Source organism: Rattus norvegicus, chromosome 6 (assembly GCF_021556685.1).
Source record: "Rattus norvegicus strain SHRSP/BbbUtx chromosome 6, alternate assembly SHRSP_T2T, whole genome shotgun sequence".
NCBI classification, from domain to species: domain Eukaryota; kingdom Metazoa; phylum Chordata; class Mammalia; order Rodentia; family Muridae; genus Rattus; species Rattus norvegicus.
This window is the reverse complement of record NC_141539.1, coordinates 53,794,227-53,809,311: the sequence shown is the minus strand read 5'-3', so window position 1 is coordinate 53,809,311 and position 15,085 is coordinate 53,794,227. Positions and strand designations below refer to the sequence as shown.

At 42.4% G+C, this 15,085-nt stretch overlaps 1 protein-coding gene across 3 annotated transcripts in view; it reads right to left on the bottom strand.

Moving 5' to 3' along the window:
* The window catches only part of Sh3yl1 (SH3 and SYLF domain containing 1), a 43,702-nt gene that overhangs the window by 8,844 nt on the left and 19,773 nt on the right, over nt 1–15,085 (bottom strand). The window contains exons 5-8 of one of the 3 annotated variants that reach the window (XM_087553732.1): nt 12,447–12,559; nt 11,680–11,808; nt 9,848–10,040; nt 9,122–9,200 (exon numbers count right to left, since the gene is read on the bottom strand). In XM_087553732.1, coding sequence (XP_087409858.1) covers nt 9,122–9,200; nt 9,848–10,040; nt 11,680–11,808; nt 12,447–12,559 — 514 coding nt within the window. 3 annotated transcript variants of the gene reach the window in all.

The window sequence follows — 15,085 nt, the reverse complement described above, 5'->3', positions numbered from 1 at the left end:
CCTACTTATTCAATATAGTTCTTGAAGTTCTAGCCAGAGCAATCAGACAACAAAAGGAGGTCAAGGGGATACAGATCGGAAAAGAAGAAGTCAAAATATCACTATTTGCAGATGACATGATAGTATATTTAAGTGATCCCAAAAGTTCCACCAGAGAACTACTAAAGCTGATAAACAACTTCAGCAAAGTGGCTGGGTATAAAATTAACTCAAATACATCAGTTGCCTTCCTCTATACAAAAGAGAAACAAGCCGAGAAAGAAATTAGGGAAACGACACCCTTCATAATAGACCCAAATAATATAAAGTACCTCGGTGTGACTTTAACCAAGCAAGTAAAAGATTTGTACAATAAGAACTTCAAGACTCTGAAGAAAGAAATTGAAGAAGACCTCAGAAGATGGAAAGATCTCTCATGCTCATGGATTAGCAGGATTAATATAGTAAAAATGGCCATTTTACCAAAAGCGATCTACAGATTCAATGCAATCCCCATCAAAATACCAATCCAATTCTTCAAAGAGCTAGACCGAACAATTTGCAAATTCATCTGGAATAACAAAAAACCCAGGATAGCTAAAACTATCCTTAACAATAAAAAGACTTCAGGGGGAATCACTATCCCTGAACTCAAGCAGTATTACAGAGCAATAGTGATAAAAACTGTGTGGTATTGGTACAGAGACAGACAGATAGACCAATGGAACAGAATTGAAGACCCAGAAATGAACCCACACACCTATGGGCACTTGATTTTTGACAAAGGAGCCAAAACCATCCAATGGAAAAAAGATAGCATTTTCAGCAAATGGTGCTGGTTCAACTGGAGGTCAACATGTAGAAGAATGCAGATCGATCCATGCATATCACCCTGTACAAAGCTTAAGTCCAAGTGGATCAAGGACCTCCACATCAAACCAGATACACTCAACCTAATAGAAGAAAAACTAGGAAAGCATCTGGAACACATGGGCACTGGAAAAAATTTCCTGAACAAAACACCAATGGCTTACGTGCTAAGATCAAGAATCGACAAATGGGATCTCATAAAACTGCAAAGCTTCTGTAAGGCAAAGGACACTGTGGTTAGGACAAAACGGCAGCCAACAGATTGGGAAAAGATCTTTACCAATCCTACAACAGATAGAGGCCTTATATCCAAAATATACAAAGAACTCAAGAAGTTAGACCACAGGGAGACAAATAACCCTATTAAAAAATGGGGTTCAGAGCTAAACAAAGAATTCACAACTGAGGGATGCAGAATGGCTGAGAAACACCTAAAGAAATGTTCAACATCTTTAGTCATAAGGGAAATGCAAATCAAAACAACCCTGAGATTTCACCTCACACCAGTGAGAATGGCTAAGATCAAAAACTCAGGTGACAGCAGATGCTGGCGAGGATGTGGAGAAAGAGGAACACTCCTCCATTGTTGGTGGGATTGCAGACTGGTACAACCATTCTGGAAATCAGTCTGGAGGTTCCTCAGAAAATTGGACATTGAACTGCCTGAGGATCCAGTTATACCTCTCTTGGGCATATACCCAAAAGATGCCCCAACATATAAAAAAGACACGTGCTCCACTATGTTCATCACAGCCTTATTTATAATAGCCAGAAGCTGGAAAGAACCCAGATGCCCTTCAACAGAGGAATGGATACAGAAAATGTGGTACATCTACACAATGGAATATTACTCAGCTATCAAAAACAATGACTTTATGAAATTCATAGGCAAATGGTTGGAACTGGAAAATATCATCCTGAGTGAGGTAACCCAATCACAGAAAAACACACATGGTATGCACTCACTGATAAGTGGCTATTAGCCCAAATGCTTGAATTACCCTAGATGCCTAGAACAAATGAAAGTCAAGACAGATGATCAAAATGTGAATGCTTCACTCCTTCTTTAAAAGGGGAACAAGAATACCCTTGGCAGGGAATAGAGAGGCAAAGATTAAAACAGAGACAGAAGGAACACCCATTCAGAGCCTGCCCCACATGTGGCCCATACATATACAGCCAACCAATTAGACAAGATGGATGAAGCAAAAGAAGTGCAGGCCGACAGGAGCCGGATGTAGATCGCTCCTGAGAGACACAGCCAGAATACAGCAAACACAGAGGCGAATGCTAGCAGCAAACCACTGAACTGAGAATAGGACCCCCGTTGAAGGAATCAGAGAAAGAACTAGAAGAGCTTGAAGGGACTTGAGACCCCATATGTACAACAATGCCAAGCAACCAAAGCTTCCAGGGACTAAGCCACTACCTAAAGACTATACATGGACTGACCCTGGACTCTAACCTCATAGGTAGCAATGAATATCCTAGTAAGAGCACCAGTGGAAGGGGAAGCCCTGGGTCCTGCTAAGACTGAACCCCCAGTGAACTAGATTGTTGGGGGGAGGGCGGCAATGGGGGGAGGGTGGGGAGGGGAGCACCCATAAAGAAGGGGAGGGGGAAGGGGGATGTTTGCCCGGAAACTGGGAAAGGGAATAACACTCGAAATGTATACAAGAAATACTCAAGTTAATTAAAAAAATGGGCTAAGGATCAGAATAAAAATTTCTTAAAAGAAGAAATAAAAATAATGGTCAAGAAACATCTTTAGGCCTTCCACATTCTTAATTAGGAAAACACAAAACTAATTTGATATTTCATCTAACCCCAGGACTAATGGCTAAGATCAAGAAAAGTACCAGCAACTGCTAGAGGGGATGTGGAGAAGGGACGCTTGCTCTCTGTTGGGAACTGCAAACTGGTACAGCCACTGTGCAAGTCAGTGTGGAGATAGAACTTAAAAGTAAGACACTACTGCTGAAGACTCTACACTTTGGACACAGGGCTTGGAGGAATGGAGCCGGAGTAAACCTAATAGCCTCCTCCCTGAGGAATACCCCTGCAATACTGAAGGTAAGCTACCAAGGGAGGAAAGTTGTCTAGGGAGGAAAGCAAGCCCTGCCTAAATGTAAGGTCTACGCACTAAAACAATGATCACCCTGGTAAGAGTCCCCAGTGGTGCAACAGTGGCTCTTACAGCCAGTGGCAACCAACAGCCATCTGATTGGACAAGCCTTGCCCAATAGCAGGGAATTCATGCCTGGTACTGGAAACCCAGTTGAGTACCCATAGCTAGAGAGGTCACAGACCTTACAGAAGAACCTACTGTTTCTACTTTTCTAAACCAGTATAATTTTTAACTGCATCATAAGTACTTATCTTTATGTCCAGGGGTAAATATAGTTAGTCATCAAAGCTGCTTTTTGTAGCAGATGGAAATCATTATAGAGGTAGTCACTACTTGTCAGAATATAGACAATGACTGACTGTGGGGGACTTAATCCTAGGTGACATATCTACAATACAATACAATACAATACAATACAATACAATACTATACTATACTATACTATACTATACGATACAATACAATACAACAATACAATAATACAATACAATACAACAATACAATACAATACAATACAATTGATACAACAATACAATACAATACAATACAATCCTAGTGCCCTGCAAACAAGGCACTGGGAACATCATGGAAGAAGGGATGGAAAGATTCTATATATACACAACAGGAAAGAAGGGACGGGATGCAAAGATTATGCATATATATGCATACATACACACACATATATATATCTTTGATAAAAATAAAGAGGAAGAGGTTATGAATTTGAAAAGAAATTGGGAGGGGTTGGGGATTTAGCTCAGTGGTAGAGCGCTTGCCTAGGAAGCGCAAGGCCCTGGGTTCGGTCCCCAGCTCCGAAAAAAAGAACAAAAAAAAAAAAAAAGAATGAAAAGAAATTGGGAAAACTGGAGGAATTAGAGGAGAGAGAGAAGGGGGTGTAAATGATGTAAAGACAGTACTCATGTATGAAAGCCTGGATTTGAGAATTGTTCTTTCTATCTGTGTGAAGAACTGAGTTGGGATTTTGATGGGGATTGCACTGCACCTGTAGATTGTTTTTGGTAAGATGGCCATTTTTACTATGCTGATCCATGAGCATGGAAGATCTTGCCATCTTCTGAAATCTTAGATTTTTTTCCTTAGGGACTTGAAGTTCTTGTCATACAGATCTCTCACTTGATTAGTTAGAGTCATGATAAGATATTTTATAGTGACTATAGGGTGTTGTTTCTTTCTTAGCCCATTTATCCTTTGTATAGAGGAAGGCTATTGATTTGTTTTGAGTTAATTTTATATCCAGCCACTTTGCTGAAGTTGTTTATCAGCTGTAGGAGTTCTCCGGTAGAATTTTTTGGGTGGCATATGTATACTATCATATCATCTGCAAATAGTGATACAATGACTTCTTCCTTTCAATTTGTATCCCTTTGACTTCTTTTGTTGTCTAATTGCTCTAGCAAGAACTTTGAGTACTATATTGAATAAATAAGGAATAACAAAAAGCCCAGGATAGTGAAAATATTCTCAACAATAAAAGAACTTCTGGAGGAAACGCCATTCCTGACCTCAAGCTGTACTACAGAACAATAGTGATAAAAAACCAAATGGTATTGGAACACAGACAGACAGGTTGATCAATGGAATAGACCCATTAATAAACCCATATACCTATGCACACTTGATCTTTGACAAAGAGGCCAAAACTATACAGTGGAAAAAGAAAAGCATTTTCTACAAATGGGGCTGGTCTAACTGGTGGTCTGCATTGAGAAGAATGCAAATTGATCCATATTTACCTCTTTGTACAAAACTCAAGTACAAGTAGATCAAGGACCTCCACATAAAACCAGATACTGACACTAATGGAAGAGAAAGTAGGAAATAGCCTCAAACACATCTGTACAGGGGACAATTTCCTAAACAGAACACCAATGGCTCAGGCTCTAAGATCAACAATTGACAAATTACCATTTGAAACTTTACCTCATGAAACTGAAAAGCTTCTGTAAGGCAAAGGACACTGTCAATAGCAAGAAACAGCACCAACAGATTGGGAAAAGACCTTTACCAATCCTACATCTGATAGAGGGCTAATATCCAAAATATACAAAGAACTCAAGAAGTTAGACTCCAGAAAACCAAATAACCCAATTAAAAAATAGGCTACAGAGCTAAACAGAGAATTCTCGACTGAGGAATCTTGAATGGCCAAGAAGCACCTAAAGAAATGTTCAACATCCTTAGTCACTAGGGGAATATAATTAAAAGTGACCCTGTGATTTCACCTCACTCCAATCAGAATGGCTAAGACAAAAAACTCAGGTGACAGCATATTCTGGCTAGGATGTGGAGAAAGAGGAACACTCCTCCATTGCTGGTGGGATTGCAAACTGGTACAACCACTCTGGAAATCAATCTGGCGATTCCTCAGAAAATTGGACATAGTTCTACCTGAGGACCCAGGTATACCTCCTAAAGATACCCCATCATATCAGAAGCCCATGTGCTCCACTATGCTCATAGCGGTCAGAAGCTTGAAACAACCCAGATGTCCCTCAACCAAAGAATGGATATAGAAAGTGGGGTACATTTACACAATGGAGAAGTACTAAGCTATTAAAAACAAGGACATCATGAATTTTGCAGGCAAATGGATAGAACTAGAAAATATCCTGAGTGAGGTAACCCAAATACACACACACACACACACACACACACACACACACACACACACACACACGGTATGCACTCACTGATAAGTGGATATTAGCCAAAAAGTTCAGAATATCTATGATATAACTCACAGACCACATTAAGCTTAACGAAAAGGAAGGCTCAAGTGGGGATACTTCAATCTCATTTAGAAGGGGGAATAAAATAATCATGGCAGACAGAAGGAGGGAGGAACCTGGGTAGGAGAGGGGAGGAAGAAGGGAAAAACGGGGGCAGGATTATGGAGGGAGACAGGAGAGAAGTCCAGAGGGCCAGGGAATGAATAGAAACATGTAGTAGTGTGGGCAGGGAACAGAGAGGGGGAACTACTAGAGAATCCCGGACTCCAGGAATGCGAGAGGCTCCCAGGACCCAATGGGAATGACCTTAGCCAAAATGCCTAACAGTGGAGATATGGAACCTGAGGAGACCACCTCTAGGAGATAGACATGGCCCCCAGGTTTAGGATGGGGCCACCCACCCATCTCAAAATTTTTGACCCAGAATTGTTCCTGTCTAAAGGAAATTCATGGAGCAGAGACTGAAGGAAAGGCCATTCAGAGACCGCCCCAAAGTGGGATCCATCCCATGTACAGACACTAAGCCCTGACACTATTGCTGATGCCAAGATGTGCTGGCAGACAGGAGTCTGGCATGGGTGTCTTCTGAGGCTCCCAGCACCTGACTGAGACATATACAGATATCTACAGCCAGCCATTGGATTGAAGTCCAGGACTGTGATGGTTTGTAAAAGGTGCCCAGGGAGTGGCACTTTTAGAAGGTGTAGCCTTGCTGCAGTAGGTGTGGCCTTGTTGCAGTAGGTGTGCCCTTGTTGGAGTAGGTGTGTCATTGTGGGTGTGGGCTATAAGACCTTCATCCTAGCTGCCTGGAAGTCAGTCTCCTACTTGCAGCCTTCAGATGAAGATGTAGAACTCTCAGCTTTGCCTAGATGCTACCCTGCTCCTACCTTGATGATGAAAGACCGAACCTCTGGACCTTTAAGCCACCCCAATTAAATGTTGTCCTTTATGTCCTTTATGAGGCTTGTCTTGTTCATGGTGTCTGTTCACAGCAGTAAAACCTTAACTAAGACAAGGACCCCTATGGAAGAGTTAGGGAACAGACTGAAGGAGCTGAAGGGGATTGCATAGGAAGGAAAACAGTATCAACTAACCAGACCCTTCAGACTCCCAGGGACTAAGCCACCAACCAAACAGCTTATATGAGCTGGTCCACAACCCCCACTACATATGTAGCAGAGGACTGCCTTATCTGGTCTCGGTGGGAGGGGATGCGCTTGGTCCTGTGGGGTCTGATACCCTAGAGAAGGGGGATGCTAGTGGAGTGAGGTGGGAGTGGGTGGATGAGTGGGGGAGTGCCCTCTTAGAGGCAAAGGGGATGGGGGATGCAGTGGGGGGCTGTTACAGGGGGATCAAGAAGGAGGACAGCATTTGAAATGTAAACAAATAAAACAGGTATGATGACAAGATGAAACCTGAGTTAAATACTAGTTAAAACCTAGTTATGTCAGGTGTGACATAGTTGCCAATGCAGCTGCATGACATAGTTTCGGCTGCAGAGCCGTCACCTTGTATAACACATCTCTCTGGCTTTCTAGGATACAAATGGAGTCACTCTTTCTTGTATGCTTGCCTGTTGTGCTAGCTTTTATATCATATTCGTCTTCAAATACAACTTTGGGAGGGGGTAAAGTTTTCTGGGAAAGGGATTGAGAGCATTAGTAGAGAAGAAATGGCTCTGGTGTTCATAGCAGTAAACTGCCCCCACTCTGGCCATTCAAGCAGTCAACCCAGGCATAACGGGACCAGGGGTTCTGGATGTGCAGGCTGACTGCCTTAACAGTTCTCTGGGAAATCTTAGCAACAACCCATGATGACAGAGTTGTACCAGCAGATACTTGAAGTGGGAAATGCTTTTGAGAAACCTGAAGTTTTAGTAGTTAGGAGAATTGAAGACCCCTAAGGAAAAGAAACACCAGACCTGGGTCACTGAGAACAGGAATGGCCACTGAAAATACAAGGGCAAGGCAGAGGAAGAAATAGCTGCATCTGCTGCACTAGCAGACTGACCTTCCTGGAGCGATTCCTCCCGGGAGAGATTGGAACATACTGATGTGACTCCCCCTTCCCCTTGCCCCAACACTCTCTGCCTAAGGAAACTAGGGTACAAGTTCTAAGAGATGGAATTTGGGCCTGTGAAGGAGCCCTGCGGAAGCTGCAAGAGGAATTAATACTACATATAAAAAAGTTTGAAGAGTACTGTGGAAATAGGTATCTGGGAGAGCATAATCAAGCTAAAAATCCTGACATTACCCTGTCCTGTTTAGCAGCTTTCTCTTCTCATGCTAACACTGCAACTACGAGTTTATGCCCAGATGACCTGTGATGTGGAGGGTTTTCTGAGAGTTAAAAGGTAAAATATAACTCACTTCTGCACACACTGAACCATGACTTTGTGTGTGCAGTGTGCTTTCCGGTGAAATAGTTGCATAGGGATGGGGTTTTTCAGGAAGCTAATGAATGGGCTTGAGGAAAATAACGACAAGGGTTTTGATTATGTATTATTGTGTAATAAGAAGTGTGTCACCAATAAAAGACTGAGGTTAACTCAGAAAAGAAAAAAAGGGGGAGAGGGAGAGGGAGAGGGGGAGGGGGAGGGGGAGGGAGAGGGGGAGGGGGAGGGGGAGGGAGAGGGGGAGGGGGAGGGGGAGAGACAGAGAGACAGAGAGAGAGAGAGAGAGAGAGAGAGAGACTGCAAGCTGTCTCCAAGCACAGCTTCAGAACAGCAGGGAGTCGCCTGTCAACTTGCACCTTCATCATTGCCTGAGGTCTTGAGTTCATGCTGATCTAATCCTCCCACTCTAGAGAACTCTGAAGAACTGAGGCTGGTCCTCAGTTGTATACCTAGCTATACCTGGTTCGCTTCATGGAGACTATGTAGTACTTCTAAGAATATACAGCAAAATAAATTGAATTTTTAAAGATTCTTCTATTTTTATTTTATCTATATGAAGGTTTTGCCTGTGTATATGTGAACCACACACGTGCCCTGCCCACAGAGACTTGAAGAGGGTGTCTGGTCTCCTGGAAATGGAATTACAGAAGTGTTTGAGGTGCCATGTGGGTGCTAGGAATAGAGGCAGGTTCCTCTGCAGGAACACCGAGTGTTGTTAAATGGTGAGAAACTTCTCAAGCCCCATATGATAACAATGAAATATAAATCTTATTGTAGATTTATGAAAATACTTTATGAATGAGAGATGTCTTCACAAATTACAACAGTGAAGACTTGTGTATGAAAGCCTGTGCCATGGCTTAGAAGATGCTGAACCTTCCATTTTTCTCTTAAATGTTCTTCTATTTGATAGAGAAATATAACAAAGGTTACCTGTTTTCTTAATACTTAATACTTCTTTGAATACTGTTATATTTAAACTACAACAGAAGCACTTACTCTGGGAGCCGGCATTCAGCTGCACAGGTGGGCGTGATGGCTGTGGCCTTGATGATGGTTTTGGAGGTAGTTCTTTGGCCTGGGAGGCACAAGAATAAACACACAAAATTCAAAAATCTACTCTTATAAGAATAGGATGATTTTGCCTCCAACCTGCCTATTTATCGGGTTTCTGTCTTTGTATTCATTAAACTCAGAAATTCCCAGAAACTCATGTGTATGGGACAGAGCTGGATGTGACACTCTAACATGGGCTGAACCAGTACACTCTGGCACTTGAACCGCTCCCCTCTGACGTGTGTGTGTGTGTGTGTGTGTGTGTGTGTGTGTCTGAATGTGGTCTAGTACACTCTGGCACTCGAGCTGCTCCCCACTGGCAACTGCATGAGGTCTATAGGGACTGTAGGTCCAGTGATATAGTCACAGGAATAGTCAGCAGAGAAAGGCGGTGGTAACTTAAACTCTACACTTCAATTTCACTCTGTCCAACAGGCACAAAGGAGGGGCCAAAGAAAGTCACAGCTAGAACTGGTCCTCTGACATTACCAGATTTCATCCTAAGAGACATACAGTTTTAGGAGACAGTCTTTTCTTAAAATCTCTACGATGTCAGCACTTGAGGACATGCCTGAAGCCTTTACATAAGTGAATCATAAAGGAAGTCCAGCATATCACTGGGAACTCCTAGCAGAGACAGAATGTGGTAAGACAGGACTGCTGGCTCACTGAGAGAAGCAAGGAGCCCAGCCGCAGCACCTTCCTCTGCTCCCGAGCCACTTTCTTCAGATTGATGCGCTGCCCTTCAGTTTCATACTTTTCAGTGAAGGAATTAAGGATTTCATACAGGTCTTCTGCTTGAGCAGGCTGTGGGACATCCCCAAATAAGATGTCATAAGCGCGGATGTCCTGACAGTAAAATCTAGCAAGTACAACATGAAGAGCATTTTTGTAGCATCCAGAGCTGCTTTGGAGGTAAATTAGCATGTTCACATGCAAGCGTAAATATTCTCAGGAAATACATCGTCTACCACAAGTCTTACCCCATGTCTCATTCTTAGACCCACCCCACGCTCACCTTCTAAGTTAATAAACATAAATATTGATATGTACTTTTCTTTCATATAAAAATCTTATCACATATACACACACAAACACAAATTATATACAAATACATAAGCAAATAAGGTACACATATTTCATAAGCTTTATCTTTATGCTTCTATAAAAGAAATCCTATACATAGCTTTGTGATTTCTTTTTTTTTTTTTTTTTTTTTTTTGGTTCTTTTTTTTTCAGAGCTGGGGACCGAACCCAGGGCCTTGTGCTTCCTAGGTAAGCGCTCTACCACTGAGCTAAATCCCCAGCCCGTGATTTCTTTAAAATGTTTATTTTAGCTGGAGGATTTGTAGTTAATTAAGGGATTATTTATTGTAGTTTATCTAGGATTTAGCTGAGCTTTAGGAAGAAGACTGCTAGAGGTAGGGGTTTCTAAAGCCATTCTCAACTTCATGAAACCAGAAGTGGACAGACACATCACTCTTCTATAAGATGAAGGCTTTCATTTGCAAACCTTCATTTCCCTCATCCAGACTAGTTCTGGTTTATAGCAAGGTAGCAGTATGGTATTGTTGTACCCTTGGGAAAATTGCCGTGAGCCTGGTTGGTTGGGGCATTTATTCCAAACACAGTGGAATGTCTGTTCATATTGGCAGGGTCCTCTGTCATTCAGACTGGTACCCTTGGGATTGTGACTCTGTAGTCTGCTGAGTTTGATCTCTAAGACTACAAGGAAAAACTGTAGTTTGAGGAAAAACTGACCAGACACAAGATTAAAGAAGCTCTGGAATAGCAACAAATATTTTAAAAATCAACTTGTGTTTTGAATCAAAATCGGTCTCTATTTGGTATAGAAGACAATCCAGTGTGTGCTGATAAGAAATATTTCCTAGTGAGGTACTTCTGACTGACCCACAGGATTATTTGCTGTGCTCACTATGAGGCATGAGATGTCACATTGTTACCAAGTAAACAATGTGTGGCCAACAACTTATGGTTGTACTTACTATAAGCCCAAGCAGAAAAACAATGCACCTGCAATTGAATATGCCATGAGTGTAATCTTATTTGGCAAAAGAAGACTGAGGAGAAAGAGGAGGTAGTTGAAAAATGTAACATGCTTTGTTTATTTTGTCTAAGTTTTACTTTCATAAGCATATACTACTTTTCAAAAATTTTAATTATTTTTTATTATATTGTGTTTGGCCTGGGTATATTTATGCAGACGGCATGCTTGTCTGGCTGGCAGTTGTAAGCCACCATGTGGGTGTTGGGAAACAAACCTAGGTCCTCTGTAAGAGCAACACGTGCTCTTCACCGCTCTCCCAGCGCCAAGCCACACTAATTTTATCTTAAACATTTTACATATAGACCTTGTTGTAGTTAAATGATAATAAATGTACTTACAAACTCTTGAACCATGACAACTTTTGAAGTATTATCTTCTCATCATGCACTTAAAAAAAAAAACCATCAATCAAAGTCACTCTGTATAAACTTACTTCCGATTAGTTTCTTTCCTTTCAATCAGACAGCTTCCTTCTAGGGAAATACCAGCAAAGAGGCCCCGGGATTTGCAGTACGTGAAGACGGCTGCAGAGCTCCTCAGGGACACGTTGCCTTCCAGGTTCCTACAAAAGATGTCAGAACCAAAATGACTACTCATCACTGGCCCTTGGCCTTAAGACCTGTCTTCCTAAGCCGTGGCTTTCTTTGGCTGAGCTAGAGTTTTAATGTGGCTTGACAGAGAAGGCAGCTGTGGGAAGACATCACATGAAAGTGCTGTGGAAGGGCTGATGGTCTGGTGGCATAACACTGGAGAGAAAGATCTGGGAGCTAGTCCTCTCAACCAGAGGACTGGTTCAGAGGTGCTGATACGGATTCTTCTGATGCACAGCATTTCAGATGGCTTACTGCTTAACTTCTATAAATAGGAGCAATCGTAACTCCCTAGCATGGCTACAAATGCAAGAATACTGTCTCATTACAAGAGAAGGAAAACAGGTCAGTGTTATAAATGCTGCTCAGTGAGATTCAACCGTTTCACATTCTATTCTAATACTTTAAGAAAACCCGTTATTCCAGAACACTTTATCACTTACTCAAACTTGACTAAGCTTATAGAAAATGCTACATCAATTCAACAGGAAGCATAGCTTCTGGTGCTTATTAAAACATTTATTAGTCATTTGTTCAATTTACCTTAATTCATTTTGAATGTGAAAAACTATGACTTCTTTGCCTTTATAGTTTAGAATATTTTACTCACCTGCCTAGGGGCCCAACTGCCACAGTAAAATTCCCTCCGAGGGTCAGGTTTCCGCCCTTTGCAAAGGCTTCTACAGCTCTGTCATAATTCAGAATTATCACCAAATCTGACACCTGAAATGTAGAAACCCACTCATTTATAAATAGCCGGGATCCTGGATGTACAGATATACACACTTATGCCGAGCACTCGGGAGGCACAGGCAAGAATATCTCTACACAGATGTGTGTGTTCAAGGCTGTCCTGGTCTATATATCAAATCCCAAGCTGCTAGCTAGTCTACTGACTCGACAGACAAACCACGCCCCCTCCCCAAGAGCAAAAGACAGAAACAAATCAGCCATTCCTAAATGGCTTGCATAAAATACACGTGACTTTATATACAGCTATACCATATATAATGAAAACTTTCAATGTACATAGGAAGCCAGATATGGACGGGATGCCAGTACTTTGAGTAGATAGGGCCGGAAGCCAGCCTTGTACAGGTAATTATGGCAAATACCTGTGAGCCACCCAGCCTTCAGTGCTCGCCTTTATCCCCCAACCACTGGCAGTGCAGCTAACCATTTACCAATGAGCCTGCAGATTGTCACACTGATAACCAGAACAGATCAAAAAAGGCGAAGATCAAATGGCCTCTGCTCTCGAAATAAACTACAAAATCTAGTCTCATGGAACTCGGAGCTGAGATTTCACATCGGGCTTCAGGTCTGAGGCGACTTCTACGCCCTGGCACTGCATTTTAGATATTTAAATGATGTTCGTTGGCTTCCGTTGTTAGTAATGTCTAAGGAGACTCAAGTGAAAGCTTACATCAATACAACATAGTTTGTTTCTCAAATTCACACTGGCCATAGGAGGCGCAAAGTTAGAGAAGAAAAGGAGTATCACCTATCATGTGGGAGGCATTATGGAGACGGCAGTGCTGACACCCCCCCCCCCCCCCCCCCCCCCCGCCCCAAGTGGGGTTACTTAGAAGATAATTGGGTGTGAATGCCACTGAGTCTCAATTGTTGTGTCACCTTGGGGGAAATGTCGGTAAACTCTCAAAGCCTGGCTCCTTCTTTGTAATGGTGGTGGCGGCATGCTCACATAGCCACCCTCTTCTGTGTGAGGAAAAGAAGTTAATGAAAGCCAAGCAGATTCTAAAAGATGCCTTAATGTGTATAGTTCTTTGACATTTTCTAAGTGTTTTCTGAGCAGTGTTTCATTTGATGTACAGAAAATTCCTGTCATTAAAAACATCCTTGATATAAATGGCTCTGGGCAAGTGCAGAAGCCTTTTCAACTCTTGCTAACTGTCCAGTGCAAACTCCCCCTCCCCCATGGCAGTAAGAGTGACACTGTCCTAAAAAGGACTTTGGCCAGGTAAATGGATGACTAAAGCCTAAAGGTAGGGTTTCTGTTTACCAGAGAAGCAGATCTCCTAAGGCCCAGTCCTATTTGCCAGAAACCACCCTTAACCTCCCCCAAAGGTCAACAACCTTGGGCAAGGGCACCTAGTCAATCCAGATAGTCTTTATCAGCGCAAGTCCCCACCCTGCTGACTGCCCTGAGCTTCCTACCATTTTCTTAATTGCCCTTCCCCACCTCATCCCCTGCTCCAAGACAGCCCAGGCTGTCTGATACCCAGTAACTCCGCCCAGGGACTGGCCTGCATCATCACTTATACCAACGGAAATACAGACAAACTTCTGAAGATTGCAGTGTTGAATGACAGGATAGTTTAGCATCTCTTTATTATTGTTTGTTTGCTTTCTATAGTCTCTCATTCTGCAGCCAATGCTGGCCTTGGAGTTACAGTCTTCCTGTCTTGGTCTGCTGAATGCTGGATTACACTACACCTGAGAGCATTCTGTCTGCCCATTTAAGCATTTCATGTTGTGATGTCTCATAGGCACCTGGAGGTAACAAAACAACCTTGTATCGTTTGGTACATTCACACTCAAAAGAGGTAAATTTCTCTCCAGAAATGCTGCACTCCTTGCTGCATACTGTTTAGTGTAGGCTTTGAGGGGAAAGGTTTCCAAGTGTTGCAGCTCTAAGTAGAAAAGTATTCTGGCAGTCTGGAGCCAAGGAACACCACAAACTCACACTGCACAACGAATCTCACACAAGAGATGTACTCTGCTAAGGAAAGAGGTCAGAGGGAACTGAGCAGGACACAGGGTTTCTTGGGGGAGGAGTTTTCTAGGGTGAAGGGTAGGGTTGATGGGATTTCAAATCCTAAATTTGGGGCAAGCCCAGGAATTGGGACTTTTAGCTCTGGGATTGGTAGGTTTTTGAGCTCAGGAGTTGGTGGGTTTTGGTGGGCTTTCAAACTTGGAAGTAAGTTCAAACTTTTTACCCTATACTTTCAACCACTCAGAACAGTAAAGTAATAAAAAGAAAGAGGCCACTTAGGAAAAGTCAGGCTTCTAATTTTCTATTTGCTCTTTGCTCTGTATTTGGTTTCTCTGAAATAAGAGTAAGATGATCCTAATTTTTGTTTGTTTTTGTTTTTCCCCTGGTGATACTACTAGTGAAAAAGATTAACAGCCAAAGGGCGAGATTTCTATAGCAGAAGCAGAAAAGTCTTCCCGATGAAGGCAGGGCAGTGGAGCAACACTGAGATAGTATAACACTGGAGAATCTGA